At 37.8% G+C, this 17,642-nt stretch overlaps 1 protein-coding gene across 1 annotated transcript in view; it reads right to left on the reverse strand.

Annotated features, from left to right (window-relative positions):
• The window catches only part of LOC107688081 (neuronal-specific septin-3-like), a 97,434-nt gene extending 80,952 nt beyond the window's left edge, over nucleotides 1–16,482 (reverse strand). The window contains exons 1-2 of the mRNA XM_016485629.1: nucleotides 16,233–16,482; nucleotides 6,467–6,532 (exon numbers count right to left, since the gene is read on the reverse strand). Of these exons, the coding sequence (XP_016341115.1) occupies nucleotides 6,467–6,532; nucleotides 16,233–16,257 (91 nt within the window). The 5' untranslated portion in view covers nucleotides 16,258–16,482. The remainder of the gene's footprint in view (nucleotides 1–6,466; nucleotides 6,533–16,232) is intronic.
• Between the last annotated feature and the right edge of the window lie 1,160 nt (nucleotides 16,483–17,642).

Here is a 17,642-nt window from a genome sequence, read left to right on the forward strand (position 1 = left end):
TGCATGTGACAACAATATCACAAATTCTCTACAAATGTGGCTTGTATGGGTTGCAAGAAAAAAAGTCACTCCTCAAGAAAGGCCACATGCAGTCATGACTGAGCTTTGCCGAAACACACCTTGAAGATTCAGAGGTCAGATGAGACTAAAATTGAATTATTTGGCATCAACACCAAACGATACGTCTGGCAGAAATCCAATACAGCTCACCATCCAAATAACCCCATTCCTACAGTAAAGCATGGATCCTGTTCTGGGGGTGTTTCTCTGCAGCAGGGACTGGAGCACTTGTCAGGATAGAAGGAAAAATGTATGGGGCAAAATACAGTCAAATTCTTGAGGAAAATCTCCTGCACTCTTCAAGAAAGTTGTCAATGGGAAGAAGGTTTACCTTCCAACATGACGACACAAAGCACACAGCAAAACTGACCACACAGTGGTTGAAGGAGAAAAAGGTGAATGTCCTTGCATGGCCTAGTTAGAGCCCAGACTTAAAGCCCACTGAAAATCTGTGGAATGGCTTCAGACCATAAATGCTCACCATCAAATTTAACTGAACTTGAGCAGTTCTGCAAAGAAGAGTGGGCAAATATTGCACAGTCTAGATATGTAAAGTTAGTAGAGACAGAGACATATCCCAACAGACTAAAGGCTGTAATTAAAGCAAAAGGTGGTTCAACAAAATACTGACACAAGGGGTGATCCTTTTTCCAACTCGATTCTATTTTTGATTTTTTTCTGACATGTTGGTGTTATATCTTTCACTTGGATGTTATAAGTTGCACAGTTAGATAATACAAAAACTGTGTCTGTCTTCATTTCAGGCTGCAAAGCAACAAAATGTGATTATTTTAAAGGGTGGTGATTCTTTTCTATACCCACTGTATATATAATATACAGAAAAATATACAGTCACAATCATTTGTCACAATATTATATAGATTTTCATTTGGTTTCTGAATACTGTCAAACAAAAAAAACAAAAAAGCCAAACAAGATTCAGTTATAACAATTCATTTGAGTACTTTATAGTTTAATACCCCTGTGGACTGTTGATTGTAGTTTCTCCCTCTGTGTCCTTATTTGGTTGTTCCTGTTCTCATTATTAGTTAATCACCTCATTGTGCATGGATGATCTCGCCGGATCCACTTCGGACTCAGAGCCCAGCCCACCATCTCCCCGCAGTACGGAGCATCCGCCTGAGCCCACCGATGACGGAGAGCCCGTCGCGATCCGCGAGCCAGAGCGAAGCCAAGCGACTAAGCGGAGGATCACCTCGGATGTTGAGCCCAACCCGCCAGACCAGGTGCGAGAGCCGGTGACAGTGCCCACCACGAGGGAGCAAGCCGTGGACGGCGTGAGCGCGGAGAGGAGCTCTGCCCCCTGCATCCTATGGTGGGACATAAGGGCCAGAATATGGAGGGAATTCAGTGCCAAAACGAGGAGGAGAGACCTCGGAATCCTCAGTTTAGCCCAGGAATGGCTCCTGATCCCCAGTTCAGCCCAGGGAGGGCTCCTGATCCCGAGCTAAGCCCAGGGAGGGCTCCTGTTTCCCTGTTCAGCCCAGGGAGGGCTCTTGATACCCAGTTCAGCCCAGGAAGGGTTCCTGATTCGTCATCTTCGTCGTCCTGCCTGATCTCTTGAACACCCTGCCCGTGACACTGGTCAAATGATCTGCCGAACAACTTTCAAAAAGCAGCTGAAGACACACCTCTTCTACAAGCACTTAAAGGCACAATATGTAAGATTTTTTTTTTTAAATTAAAAATCCAAAAAACGCGTCATCAAACTACACCTTTGTTTCTTTGTTTGTTTTGAATACGCGCCCTCCAGCGGCGAAAATTACATATTGTGCCTTTAACCACTCCACAACCTTAAACAAAGGCACTTATACACACACAAAATTCTCATCTTTGCGTTTCACTTCTGTTCTAGCGTTTTTCCTTGGCTAGCTTTTTAATAAACCCGGCATTATGCACTATGAATATTGTTGGCTTTGTGTTGGCCTAGTTCCTGTAAGTCACTGCTGATAAAATTGTCTGCTGAAATGCATAAATTAAGTTTAATTTTGATGCATTTCATACATTTTTAATGTACATTGTGATGTCTCTTCAATCATACAATATATGTAGGCTAGAACCACATTTAATGTTGAAATATCTACAATTACTAATAAGATAATGCCGATTTGTTGCTTTTCTCTTCTCCAGTTCCTGCAAAATCCATTATAGACCCACCTGGACTGATGGTGGCTTACTATCTCAGAAGTGATCTGTGACCTTGGGCACCAGGTGTGTCAACTCAGAAAAAGGATAAAGGCTCTTATTATACACTGTTTTAACTTTTTAAAATTTATTTATTTATTTTTGCTGTACAGCTGAAGCACAGCACCGTTATTTTCTGGTGGAAACTCTCAGAGTCCCTGACACATTTACAAAAAGCCTGTGTGCTGACAGTGCAGAGCACACCACAGCACTGATACAGAGCATTTCATCCACACACACAGCTCTATTTACTGGCTGTTGTCACAGCTTGATGACCGGGTTCTCTATTCCAGTCAAAGCCTATGGAAAATCCAGCCCTGTCAATGGAAAATCTTACAAACGCACGCTGCTCTGCAGCACCAACGCCACCAGGGACAAAAGTAGTACAGCGTAAATGCTTTGTCTGGTGGAAAGGTCATAAAAGAAGCTAAATGAATTCAATTTAAACCACAAAACAACTCAAGTCTCCATAAGTCACAGATCCCAGCTAAAGCAAAAAAACACTGCCATCGAAATCTTACAAAGCAAGTGAAAAGAGCGGAAAATAGACTCTAGTATGGGAGAATCTCTTTGAGAGTCGTCCCGTTGGTGGTGCACCGAACTCTTACCTGTGATTTTGTCCCCCTCCATGACTAAGCACACACCCTCCTCTGCCACATGTAGCCTGTCTTTCCTCCAACCTTTTTTGTTGGACTTCCTCTTTCTCTCCCAGCGCAGTTTCTCCTCCTTGTTTGCTTTCCCTCGCTCTCCTTTGGCTTGTCCCTCCCTCTCTCTCCTCCTCTCTTTAACTCTACCCCAATCTTCTTGATTTAATGTCTTCCGTGTGCTGTAATAATGAGCGGATGCAGAATTACGGCATGCCCATGTGCTGATCATATGGAGCGTTCTTTGCTCTTTTGCGCTTTTATTGTCCTCTTTTTTGTGTCCGTCTGTCTCGAAGTCTCTCTCTCTCTCTCCGTTCTCTGACACTGAGGCAGCATTGTGTGTGAGATGGAAACCCAAGGCCATGTGATATGAGCGTTTCTTCCCAAAATATCTCCTCTCGGCAGCTTGAGGAATCCTGGACTGCCCTCTGATTTTCTTCAGGGCTCTAGTGAGTCTCTAGTGAGAGAAAAGGCCGAGGAGAGTGACGTGACGGACACCACACCCCTGTGATCGAAAACAAACATCTGAACACGGACTCAAGACTGTAGACAAACATTTTCATACGCTGCCTGCCGCTCCTAATTTCAAGTACGGCCAAGACACACAACGCAGATTCCTTCGTTTTCCTTTGTGTTGCTCAATGAGAGCAAATGCAGACCTCTGTCTGAAAGCATTTGGATTCAGGATGATCTTTGTTCAGGAAGTGGGACTGACCTTTGACCTTTTCTTCTGGGGGGTTGCAGGGTTGTCTGGCGAGCAGACAGCTGGGAGACAAGCCTAAATGCTTATGAAGTACACCGGCCCAGATCAGGCAACCCAGACTCAGAAATGCATGGCAAAAAATATAGATATTGTACTCGAATTAAATGACCTATTTATCAATAATATTCATATTGATGTATATAAAACAAAGCAAATTCAATCAAATTGATCGCCAAATGCCAATATATTGAGCTGACAGATATCTTGTGCTAGTAGTGATAAGTAGTGATTTGTAAAGCATTCTCTCCTCAGTCCTCTTAACACAGGAACAATACTGCCTCTATGAGAGAGTTCATATATCTACACCCACTGCCAGACTCACAGCCTTAAATTCCCAAACACATGACATTTCATAGACCTCAAAGGGAGGTTGTGTCACAGTCTTACTGTAGCAACAGGCTTTGCTAGCAGCATAAAACACACTCTGTTTCACTCAGAAGAGCTAACAGATCAGCAATGCTGATTAAGTGATTACTAGGCTTGATTAGTAAATAATTGAAAGTAACAGTTAAAAAATAATCAGGGATGTGAAGAATTCTTAGAAGAAAAAAAAAGGATAATCTACTGGCAGAAAATTATCAGTACATTTACAGACATTTCTTCCAACACTGAAACACTTCAATTCACTGGACATCAAATCCGTAATTTAAAATACAGTTAAAACACCTGTACAAAATCAATACTGAAAAATCCTTAACATTATCACAAATCCTCTATGGTATAATATAATAACAATCATTATTATAAAATAAAATACTTTATTATTATTGTTCAGGGTTTTTGGAGCAATCAAAGAATTTAGCACAGTGTGCTTTAAATACAGTTTCAAGGACTTCTGGCATCTTGAACACACACATTAGCTGAATATCTCTTGTTTTAAGCAGTCATTCAGACTTTGTGTCGTCTAACAGGCACCAGGACGTATTTTCTAACCAACAACATGTCATGTGTGTTTAGGGCATAACATAAAGACAGAACATGTTGACATTTGCTACAGCAGTCACCAAAACTCAATACAAACGATACATATTCTTAAAACCATAAATGGATCCACATGCCAAAGGCCATTTAAGAGTTAACAGTTTGTCAGAGAAACTCATACTCTCACCATCATGAATTTCTTCCAAGGCTAAATTTGCTATGTGAAAATACATATTCTAATTGTGTGTGTGTGTGCATATAATACATATTATATAGTAATAAATATAACTATCATATATATTTTTATATAGTATACAGTACGGTGTGAATTTCAATATTTTATGCAATAGAACATGTATATACTGTACATTGAGGATATAATGTTAAATTAATGTTAATTAAACTTGAAAATGTAATTACATATTTTTAAAATTTGTATTAGTTATGTTTATGCCTCTTCTCTAAAATGTTCTATTTTATGTTGTCTGATGGCTGACACATGAGCACACAAAAAACACACAAGCATATAGGCTACTTGTAACCACACACACACACACTTTGAGGAAATCGGTTTCATGTTTTATGTAAGAGTAAAACTGGGTTAAAAATGTAAGACCACCTGGACAGCACACAAACAAATATTTGCTTTAATTAGCATTTCTTTCTCCTGTGTGCATCATTTGTGAACGTGTTTATGTGCATGCTTTGTTTGTGAAGTTTGTCGAGCAGATCTCTGAATCTACAACCAGCCCCCATGTGCAGATGTGCGGACGGTGCAAAAGCGGTGCTTCTCGCTACAAGAGGATGCTCCAGTGGTGAGATATCACAGCACACACACACACACATACACACGCAAGGTGTGAATGCTCACGCAACCACATATGTAAACATCAGAAATCATATGCTTTGTCCACTGTGAGAGAACGCTTCCAAAAATGCACCAACATATGCACAACAACTGTGCTGATCTTTGTGGTTTTTCTCTCTCTCTCTAGATATATTTAATCTTACACAGAAAACAACCCAAATCGACAGCTGCTGTAACCACTGTCCCCTATGACACATGCAAACACATTTGAAAACTTTTTACAAAAACACACACATTTGTGTCTATTTATTATGAACCAGTATGACATGTTCTCCACTGGTTCCATATGTCCATATTTCACTGGACATCGAGTGGCAATCCAACACAATATCAAAACTGTTTATCATACAGTTTGTTTGAAAACAACAAAAATGTTGTTACTATGATTTTTGTTGATTTAACACTGAACAGTCATACACAATGACGCCAGAGCTTTTCATTAGTTACTTATCAATTTTTAAGATACAATATGTACAAAGATTAATTAAGATCTATAGATCTGTTTTGTCTGTGTGTTTGTGTGTCTGCAGTGTTGCTACTCATGGCTTCTCAAACTACCACTAAACTAAAATTGAAAATATTTATTTATTTATTTTATTTATTTTTACCAATGGCAGCAAGCAAGAAACATGATTATGAATGTGAAACTAAATGCCTTTATTAACTGTACGTATATCTTCAAGCACTCCATAAACAGCTGTGTTCACAAGCAATGTCAATCATAATGCCTAATGTCTGATGCAGCGAAGGCTTTTACAAAAACATACATGTGCCCTAATAGTAATAAAACTAAATACAAACTACTATTATTTTTATTATTTATTATTTTTATTTATTATTATATTTTTATTATTATTGGTGTTGTTGTTATTAATAATAATAATAGTTGTAGTAGTATTAATGTTAATAATATTTTAAATATTTACTATTATAAATGACTAACCACTGATCTGTGTATTGCAGCAATGAACAACAGTAAACCTGCGTGTGAATGTGAACACGTACCAGTAGGACTTGTTGCCTCTCCTCTCTCTGGCCTCCTCAGCCTGCCACTAGTGGACCTCGCAATGCCTGTCAACACAGAAGACATAATAGAAACACTTTTCAGAATGATCTGATTATAGGAGGAAGGATATAGAGCAAGATGTATAGGACACTGTGTCCAGAAGAAATGGAGCAGAGGAAAGCAGATGTGTTGGGAACAGACATCAGTGCAATGAAGCTCGGCCCACTCAATTATGTGCTGCATGTGTTTGTAAAATCAAGTCAGATGGGTCACAAACACAGAGACGGATAAATGTACAAGAAAAGTGATTCAGTTTGGAGTTTTGCAAAGTGACAGTTTAAATCTCATGACAGTGAGATACAGAGATGACTTTAAAGGTCAAACTATAAAAGCCAAACTGAAGTCCCCTGTTTGCACAGGTTTGGACAGCAATGTAGGTCATGCTGTATGTGGTGCTACTGCTAAATGTGATCATTTAAAGAACAAAGATCAAACAAGCTGCATTCCAAGTGGGCAAAAGAATATATGTTCGGATGATTTTTCATAAAATTATAAAAATTCTAAATGAAAATTTAGGACCAATAAGATTGTTTTTACTTTATTTTCATGATAATTAAGTAAATTTTTAACTCCTAATTCTCAAAACTGTAATGCATAAAGCTTATTCTCATCACTGTAATTGTAATTATGGTACCACTCCTGACTGATTTTATTCAGAAAAAAAAGAACAGAAGGTTATTTCTGTTGTTTGCTTTTTGATTTACAGAGAGGAAATGAGATGTCAAGCCTACTCATTCGGATACTGAAACAAGAACAAAACATGGTACTGCCATGAACTATTATTCTTAAAACAGAAATGCAAAAACAATAAATAAGCAAATAAAAATGTTCAAGATGTTTTCAGTTCTTCTTCAAGCAGGGGATAGAAAACATCTACATATCCCCCCCAAACCAGGCCCCATCATCATACACAACACAGGTCACTAAACCCTTAGATCACATAATGTTTTAATACATATAAGAATCAACAAGTCATCATCAAATCACCAAATTGGGTTTTTGCAAATATCTGCCGTTTTCTTCTGAGAAATTTATCACTGAGAAATACCACTATCTATGTCCGTGTGAATGCACATTCTTACAGGCAGCGTTGGGAAGGTTACTTTGGAAATGTAATAGGTTACAGATTACAGATTAATAGGTTACCCTACTTAAAATGTAATAAGTAGTGTAACTTTTCAATTACTTTATTAAAGTAATGTAACTGATTACATTTGATTACTTTTTGATTACGTAATTCCGTTACATGTAACTAGTTACTCCCCAACACTGCTTACAGGTCAGAGATTTTGCTGATACCAAGAAGTTGAAAAAAAAAAAACATACACATATTAAATGTGTGAATTTCCTGTGTGCTGCTAGCAAAGGAGACAATGAACCAACTCTGCGCTAGTCCCTACAAGCATAACAATGATTGCGATTCACAGGTGACAAAGCATTAATTTGTTTCCATTCAGGTGCAGGCTTATTTATCATTTCTGGCAAATCTCTGCCAGATACTCTTTCCTGAAACAATGTGGTGAGTTGCTGAGTCAGTTTACTGTTCCTGCAGAGGAATCCTTCTAATAGTTCTGTGATTGAATGTTTTGGCACCAATAAAACATCAACAGGCATGTCTGTTAAAGACTAGTATCTCCTGCAGCCAGACACTTGTTAGGGGCATGCGTCACCAGTATAACAAAATCAGTCATGCAAATGTAGAGATGTAATCTAAAAGATAAATATAGGCTGATTCAGAGGAACAGTGCCCTCATATTGTTTCCAGCACGCTGCCAGTTCAGACTAAATCAAGCAAGCCCAGAGCAACATTAAGTGCTTTGGTTTACCACAGACTAGACCTCCAGCTGCTCTTTGAGTTAATTTTGCAGTATAAACTCAGGCTGTTACTATGATACTATGATGATTTAGTTTGTTATCTGTTGTTTTCTTACATTCATGAACCAAAATAACATTACAACTGTTTTTGCCGTCAAGCCCTGTGAGACCCAATACAGCAAGTAAAGATAAAAGCATAATGGTGTTGACATGCAATACGCCACAGGCTAAATTATAGGAAATATTCACACAATGAAGGTAAAAGGCTGAGTGACAGAAATAACGTACCAGGTATACAATGTATATCATGTAACACTGTATATATTAAATAAAAAAGTGCCTTCAGGGTGAGTTCATATATGACTGTGACTGACAAGCTGACAATATGGATTCATTATGTTATGAACTGGCTGAAAGTGCCCTCTTTTTTATTGACACACTACATAGATAAGAAAGGGTGAGATCATTTGAGTTGTTTGCTGTGTAAATATGAGGGGTCCCTGCACATTGGGACATGACTGAACAGGCCAGCATTGCTAAATACATACGCTCAAATGTAGGTTGCATCACATGCACTGTGGCCTACCACTTTGTTATTCTTTTATAACAAATTATTTTTTTAAATTCAGGTTGTCACAATAACTGTCATTTCTGTCAGGACCACTATCGTCAAAGATGATTGACAATTAGCATACAGTTTGGATTGGCGGTATGGTTCTGTTCTGGGCAAGAACTCCCTGCGCATCCATGCAGCCTAGCATGGATGAGAGCAGGGAGAGCAGCGATAACCCCCCCAGGGTAAACAGAACAGAACCAACATAAATGTATTGCAGATATTGTTAATGTACACATTTTAGAATTAGTCTGATTCAAAGGATAATCAGAAGGCTGAATCCTGACTGACAGAGGAGGAGCTGGGGATGGAGGAGGGTAATTAGCTATTGAGCAATGCGAAAACTGCTGATACTACTGCGGGACCTTATATATGAATGCTTAGATAGGTGTCGTATTCCTATAGGTAGATGGGGATCAGCTGAGAGTCAGCTGATGCGAGCTTGACTAACGTGACCTGCCAGAACTAACGCTACACTTGATTTTATAACATAATTATTGTCAGTTTCAAATCAATTTACTTCATCAGCAAGTAAATTCAGATTATTTTAATTGGATTATCTTAAAAATATAACACACATTTTATTACCGCTAGTTATAACTTTGTGACTGCATTGATTTTACTTAAACTGAGAAGGCAGAAATTAAGCTTCATTAAACTAAAAGGCTTTTAAAAACATTGCATTACTTGTGTATGAAACATAAATAAATCCAGTTAATTTTTTAGATTCTAACCTATGAACTATGTAATACTGTCTATTTTAATTATATGTTATTCTATTTGAAGGAAAATGAGAGGTTAATTTTGAAATCACTATTATTATGATTACGTTTCAAACATTGGACACTGTGCATCGTGTTTCCTTCTGGAGCATCAGTGACCGTTTGAACCTTCTGTAATAGTTGCGTATGAGTCCTTCAGTTGTCCTCTGTGTGAAAAGATGGATCTCAAAATCATACAGTCATTGTTGCAAAGGGATCAAATACGCAAAAGATGCTGGAAAACCAAAGAATTTGTGGGACCCCAAAGGATTTTTCTGAAGAACAGTGGGTAGTTTCACTGTTCAGGACAAACAGTTGACTCATGAACAACTATCACAAAAAAAAACAAAAAACAGCTGTGGATCGTCCAACAGAGTATAAAGAATCAAGCTTATGTAAACTTTGGAATGGGGTCATTTTTTTAAATTCAACTATTATTTTCTCCTAATGTAAACGTCTTTTATGTGAATTATCTTATTCTGGGGCCTGTTCTTCGTACGTCGCTAACTTTGATTGTTGATGATTTGGCATGATCTTGGATTATTTGGTTCTTCGAAGCTCATCCTGGACTTGCTGTCATAGCAACAGGTCCATAAACTTAAACCTGCTCGGGAGCAGGCTTATTTCATATAAACAGGATTAGATTGCATCTTTTTAAGTGGAATTGATATTTAAAATCTATCCCAGCCACTGCTACTCTATTACAAGAGTACCCTACTAATCCGGGGACAATCATTTATAATAATAATAATTTTAAAATTAATTTTAAAATGATATTATAATGTTGTGTAATCTATAATACTATAGACACAGCCAGTTTTACTCATTGAAAGATTTATTCGTGATAAAATAATAACTTTATAATTGTATTTGAGTCTTACACACATGCTGTACAGTTCATCTGAGTCGTGCATTAATTTGAGTGCTGACAGCTATTATGGGAGTGGCTTGATGGAGCGCAGGAGATGCAGATAACTTGATCTTGACCCTTAAGAAAATGTAATTAATGCTGTCACATAACAAATCTGCTTCAAAGATAAAATTACATGAATTGCTAATTACAACATTGAAATAAGTATAGCCTGTACAAATACTTGAAATCGTGAATATAAATAATTGGGAATCAAGTAAAAAAAAAAAGAATAATAAAATAAAATAAATGAAATGTTGTTTCCTTAAGGCTGTTTCCTTATAAAGGTCCAGAAATTTGTCAAGTTTTTCGTCAGGTGTCTTTTTTTAATGATATGATGTCATTACGTTGCTGTCTTGCCGCCAGCCAATCGCTGCATTGCTGATCGTGATTTCGAGTATCGATAGATCTGCCCTTTTCGGGGAACACGAGAACGCGCAGTAATCTTAGACATCTTAATCCAGATATTTTAATTAAATCTGCAAATTCATTTGAAGAACCAAATTAGCCAGAGATCAGTTATCACGATTAGAAGATCTGGCATCTTTCAAATCATCTCAGATGTATTAAGCGAGGTATGAAGAACTGGCCCCAGGTCAGTACTAAATAAAAATAACATGCATTTTGTATGATCCCTCTTATTTTGGTAAAATAATTAACATTTAGCAGATACCGCAAATTATATGTTAAATTTTGACCACAACTGTATAATATGTCAACCCTATTGGAAAATGGCATCTCAGGAACCGCACGCCAGTGGTTTGAGTCTTACCTCTCAGATAGGTCCTTCAAGGTATCTTGGAGAGGTGAAGTGTCCAAGTCGCAACATCTAGATACTGGGGTGCCACAGGGCTCAGTACTTGGACCACTTCTCTTCTCTGTCTACATGGCATCACTAGGTTCTGTCATTCAGAAACATGGCTTTTCATATCACTGCTATGCTGATGACACTCAACTCTACCTCTCATTCCATCCTGATGATCCGACGATAGCTGCTCGCATCTCAGCATGTCTAACAGATATTTGGATAAAAGCGTCTGCTAAATGACGAAATAAATAAATAAATAAATAAAAAATAATATGGAAGAAGCAGGGCCGTCCTTAGCTGCAGGGATCCTTAGCTGCGATGTAGGGTGCGGGGTCCCTCCCTTGGTCTGATCGTGATCGCGTTCCAGGGGTGGGGGGTGGCGGGTCCGTTCGCCTCCTCAAGCACGGAGCAAGAAGAAGAAAAAGCTAAAATAAAGTCATGCCTTTTGTTTCTTCGATAGACCAGCTCTCTAATTGAAACTGATACATGAAGAGAGAACAGGAAAAAAATTGTGAGCGGCTTAGCACAGAGTAAACAGTCCCTGAGTCCCAATTCGCCTACTTATACTATGCCCTAAAAGTATGTACTCTTTTTATGAAGAAAAAGTACATACTTTTGAGTATGTAGAAGAATAGTAGGCGAGCTTTGGGACATAGCTGCTTCTTTAACGGACGCTCTGTTGCTTAGTTACGTGCATTCTGTCACTGTTTAAACTGCCCTGTCAATTATCTTATCACGGTTAACATCATCCACATTTCGTTTAATTTGATTTCCTACCGTATTGGAGAGAAATTAAGAGGTACGTTGATCTGCTAGTCGGGAGTCTATCATGCCGAGAACTCTGCTCATGTGTTTGCATAATGATGCATTTAAAAGTTAATGACCTAACGTATCATTATACAAGTTCACAGTGTTGCAGCAGATGAAATATAACGTGGATAACATTACATTTATAATTTTTCATCAGGTTAGACATTGATTATTTATCACTCAGATCCGTTTATCTACCTGTCCGTTGGTCGCGTACATCCGCCATGTTTGTAGTTTTTAACACTTTTAATGCGTGTTTGTAGTTCTAATTGAATCCTCGTCCACCGCGCAATGTGTTGTGGGCAATATTAGCCGTTAGAGTGTGCATCAATCTGCACTTCGAATTCTAACCGGAAGTAGTAGACCATCCGGGAATCTTTGGCATACGCATCGATCTGCACTTCGAATTCTAACCGGAAGTAGTAGACCATCTGGGAATCGTTGGCATACTTTTTTAAACATACTATGATTTGGGACATACTAATTCTATTTTCGAATACTATTTAGGACGGATAGTATGCGAATTGGGACGCAGCAAGTATCTTAGTCAGAGAGAAACTTCAGTTAAGTTTAACCTGAACTTTAAAGCTTAAATGTGTCAGTTTATCTGTGGTAAAATGTTTATCCAACCAACAATCCACTGTATAAGTACAAAAAAATGTAGGTTGATTCCTCTGAAAAATGCAAACAATCTAAATCTGTGGCCCTATCAAAACATTCCGAACAGCCTGACATAGCAACACCCACTGAACCAATGGTGTGAGTTTGAGGCGGGGCTATGTGTTTGACTGACCAATGAGAGACAGGGGAGTGTTTGGGAAGTTTGCTTGAATACAGTCATTATTTTTGCAGTTCTATGTGGTGATGCTAGCAGAAATGCATAGCTTTGCAAGACGTGATAGTGAAGGTAGATAATCTTTAACTCCTCGCCTGATTCTTAGCCGTACACACCCTGTGAGACGAAGTGTCCATTATCAATCCATGACATTCCAGTGTCCGCATTCAGTAATCACTAAACTAACAGTCTTGAGTGACAAAGACATGGAGTGACAAAGCAGGGAGACATGGAGGAGGCAGGAAAAGACCAAACTATCTGTCAATTTCAGTGTCAAGTCAAGTGCTGTCAAAGGAGACGTTTTAGCACATGTGAAATGTGTGACATGGTACTGAAAATGACTGTGATCAACCATTCAAGTCGACATGCCTCTGGAGCAAAGAGGAATTTCAAAGCTCTCTTGGTCTGGGTTAATTTCACAGGAGATTTGTGTTGCCGCTGACTCACCTGTCAGCTCGACTGTGATGACAGGGCAGGTCAGGAAAGGGGAGGGAGGCAGTGAAGGAAAAGGAGCCAGATACTGATAAAAAAAAAAGTGCTATAGTGCAGTCTCTATTGCCTCAGTAATCTCTGTTGGGCAATAATCCAAAATAAAGGATTAACAAAGAGATTCATTCATCCGCTCAAAATGATTCACTTCCAGATGAGACATGGGAGACATTTTTTAGCATTAATTCCACATGGACAGTACAGCATGCAATCCAACATGTAGAAATTCGGCTTTCACAGATAAACTTAACACTTAACGGTGTCCAATAAACAAAATGGAGGCACTCATAACTGTTCAGGAATCAGAAGTTTATTCAAGCATTAAACTGTTGCAGAAAGAGCTGACAGTGTGTTGTGATTAATAAATTATCTGTGTGATTTACACCGTCTATGCGTGAACATGTCTAGCAGAGTCTTATTGTGCTGATGTTTGATTACTTCTCATCGTGAGTTACTGATTTACCTCAAGCGCTCAGGGTGTGTTATATGACAAAGCACACGTGCAAAGTGTCGTGTATTCTCTGAAATACATAAATCAATGAAACACACTTGAAGCGCTTATGATTTTAAAGGGATAGTTCACTCAACAATGAAAATTATGTCATAATTTATTCCCTCTCATGTCATTCCGAATCTGTTTGGCTTTCTTTCTTCTGCAGAACACAAGAAGATATTTTGAAGAATGTCACGTTTCCCCCCTCTCTTTCCTTCTATGGACAAAAGCAGTTGAAACATTCTTCAAATTATCCAAGAAAGTCATACATGTTTGGAACAACATAAGGGTGAGTAAATGATGACAGAATTTACATTTTTGGGTGAACTATCCCTTTAAGCACCATAGTTCTTTCAGTGGAGGCCAAGGTTGTACTTTAGGGATATTCTCTGAATGAGATCACACACGCTGTGTGCTGCCAGAGAAGGAAAGAGAAAAAGGACTGATTACATGATCCAACATGTGTGTGCTAGGAGTTGGGTGTGCTGTGACGATGACTTTGGCGGGCCTGAGGAAACTCTACATTCCTGCAAAATCATTGTGTACACAGAGAGTTCGGCTTATGAGTTGAGATTATAGGGAAGAAACATATGGCTGTTCTAAATGGAAGGGCACTATGGCGCCGCAGGCTCTGTTGCACAACGGGAAGCAGTGTGGTTAAAGTTGTGAGAACAAGCAATGAATGTTCTTTATGCTATAATGTCTAAAAACTTAGGATGTCCTGTGAAAATGGTTGCATAAATGAGTTGCTGCGATCATCGTAAATGTATAGACCAGACTTGAGGTTTTCTTCTAGGGTTGTAAGGTTCATCTTTCTTCTAGGGTCTCACCAAAAGTGATTTCCCTACAGTACACTGTAAAAAATGAATCATGGGTCTTGTAATTTTCATTTAAAAAATAAGGTGATAATTAAAAATAGTGTGTATATTTTATTAAAGAAATTTTGGTTCAATGTTGTACAGAAAATATTGAGAACATTTCACTAATAAAACCAAGAGATGTGTTTTCCTAGTTTTTTTAAGGAAACTTATAAGCAATTTTGAGGCTTGAATTGAGAAACTGATCAAGCTGATTTCTTTTAAGAGAATATGACATTAAGTGCTATTTCATGTGTTTTTGAGTGAAGGGAAACATACAGTTATGTTTGACATTTGAAAGAGTTTGTTATTTCTATTGTGGTATCTTATGGTTAGTTTGTGGATAACTGCATGTACTAACACTATAACGCATGATGCTTTGCTCGATGAGCAGAAGCTTTGCTAACGCCAGTGCAGTTACAAGTTTTTTCCTACTTGAGCTGTCTAGCTGTATACAGTCTTTTAATTGTACAAGATAACTCAAAATCAAATACAAACAGGCCTTATTTAAAATAAATGAACACATTTCACTAATAATATTAAATTCATCATATCATCTACTAAATAATTTAGCAGATTTTACAATTGATCAGGTAAATGTCATTAAAGAAGTCAAGCCTTAAAACCTTGTTACCATATTTTTTAGTAGATAGCACATAGTGTTTGCTAGCGGGAGTAACCATAACAACAGCACGATGCTTGCGCCAGTTGCAGTCGCCAGTTGTCAATAAACCATGACAACACATAATTTTACTATAGATTTACAAATGGAAAAAAATAACTTTTCTTAGATCACTGACATTTGGCTCACTGTGCTATAGTGGCACGAGACTAAAAATTGCGCCAAAAAAAAAAAAAAACGACACTCTTAAGAAAATAATTAATCTGTTAAATAATTGTGCAAGACCCTAAAGGTTAGTCAGAAAGTACTGGACATGTTTATCTATAAAAATACAAAAAAAATACACAAAATAATGCCATATAAACCAAGTCGAAAGGGTATCTGATGGAAAATGCAGAGCACACGAGCCAAACTATAGCAGATTCTCATCTTAATTGAAATGATGGAATGTCATTATCAGTTCATCTGTTAATTAGGCCTGTGTTACCAGGCCTAACTATATTTAATTGCTTATAAAATTATTATTTGCTTTTCCCCCTAGTAATTTGCATACATATTGAGCTCAAAATAACTTTTCAAGTTTGCTTTCACTTTTACATAGCTTAATGATAAGATCTAAGTTTACTACTATTTTATACGCGCAAATGTCACGTCAGTTGTTGGCACGAAACTTTCAGTGGTCCTGTACTTACCAGAGTATGTTTTCTTCATGTTCATGGGGTCCTTTTTATCCTGAGAATGTCGACTTTAATCTATTAGGTCCGTATCTGAGATTGCAACATCTGAAAAATGATCGATCGTTGCGTAGAATTTCTCTCTGGCTGTCCGCAAAGCACATGTACCACGATCAAAATGTATGTATTTTATATCGTCCTTATACTAAACCAACTAAATCGGTTAGAACTAAACTCCCATACACCTCCAGCTTTACCTGTCCACACACACACACACACACACACACACACCTGTGGATAACTCCGCCTTATGGATAGAGATAAGACTACACACCTGAAGGTTTGACGCTGCAACTGCAGGAGCAGGCTATAGTTGACAAATAACATGGACATGATTGGTCTTTTTAGGTTAAATTGGTATCACTGTAAAAGGAAATTTAATATTTTATTTTTGTTGTAACTGATAAATGTCTTAAAAGTTCCACAATTTGTTTTTCCTTTTTATAGTGTTAAAAAAGAAGTAAAAACAACATTATAAAAACAATAAACTTATGACAAACAATTTATGAAACAGCAAAAATCTACAAGATAATATACAAATATCAAAATACATATTTTCAGGCCAGCAAATATTAATAAATTGTATATATTTTTAAGAATTAATAATATTGATATTTTAGTTTGAAGAGCTTTTAACCAGCACCCAAAACATTTCCTATCATAAACACATTTCTTTTATTAAGAGTTTTCTATCACTCTTGTTGATTGAACTGAGGTATAACCCATGAGAGGCTCACGAGATGACTAGAAAACGTTCCGTACACTGATGTTCTCACTAATGTTCACCTGGTGAGAATTGTGTATTAAGCAGTCAAGCTGTAATGCGCTGTGGGTTTTTCTAAATGTTAGGGCTTTCAACATGAGCACCTGCTGTGAAATGGAGAATTTGTGTTTAAGGTTTTGAAAAGTGGTTTAGAATTTGTGAGAAATGTCGTTATGGTTTAAGAGGGTTTTTTTAAACAACTGAGAAAAGCTGCAATACACATCACACCAGAACTTGTTTCCTAAAACCAAAACCTTGCACGTTTCCAGTCAATGTAAGCACACATTACAGCAAATGTTTGACTTTCTTTTTCCAGAAAATACTTTTTGAAACAGACTTGATGGCAACTGTGTGACATTTCCCAGGTACAAAATAAACTATACTAAATGTAGTTAGGCAGGACTGACTGACATTTTTAGACCCACACATTTTCTCACACATCCTCTTGTTTCTGGCAAATGAATCACAACATTTTTCCCCAAATGCAATGTTTATCACTTTGAGGTTTCAAACGCCACTCAGATCTGAATAAAGCCATTTGACAAAGGTGTACATGTTGGTGGACTAAAGTGAGAATAGAGGTGAAATTCTCAGAAGGAGAGGCA

This window comes from Sinocyclocheilus anshuiensis, unplaced genomic scaffold, assembly GCF_001515605.1.
Source record: "Sinocyclocheilus anshuiensis isolate Anshui unplaced genomic scaffold, SAMN03320099.WGS_v1.1 scaffold249, whole genome shotgun sequence".
Classification (NCBI taxonomy): Eukaryota; Metazoa; Chordata; class Actinopteri; order Cypriniformes; family Cyprinidae; genus Sinocyclocheilus; species Sinocyclocheilus anshuiensis.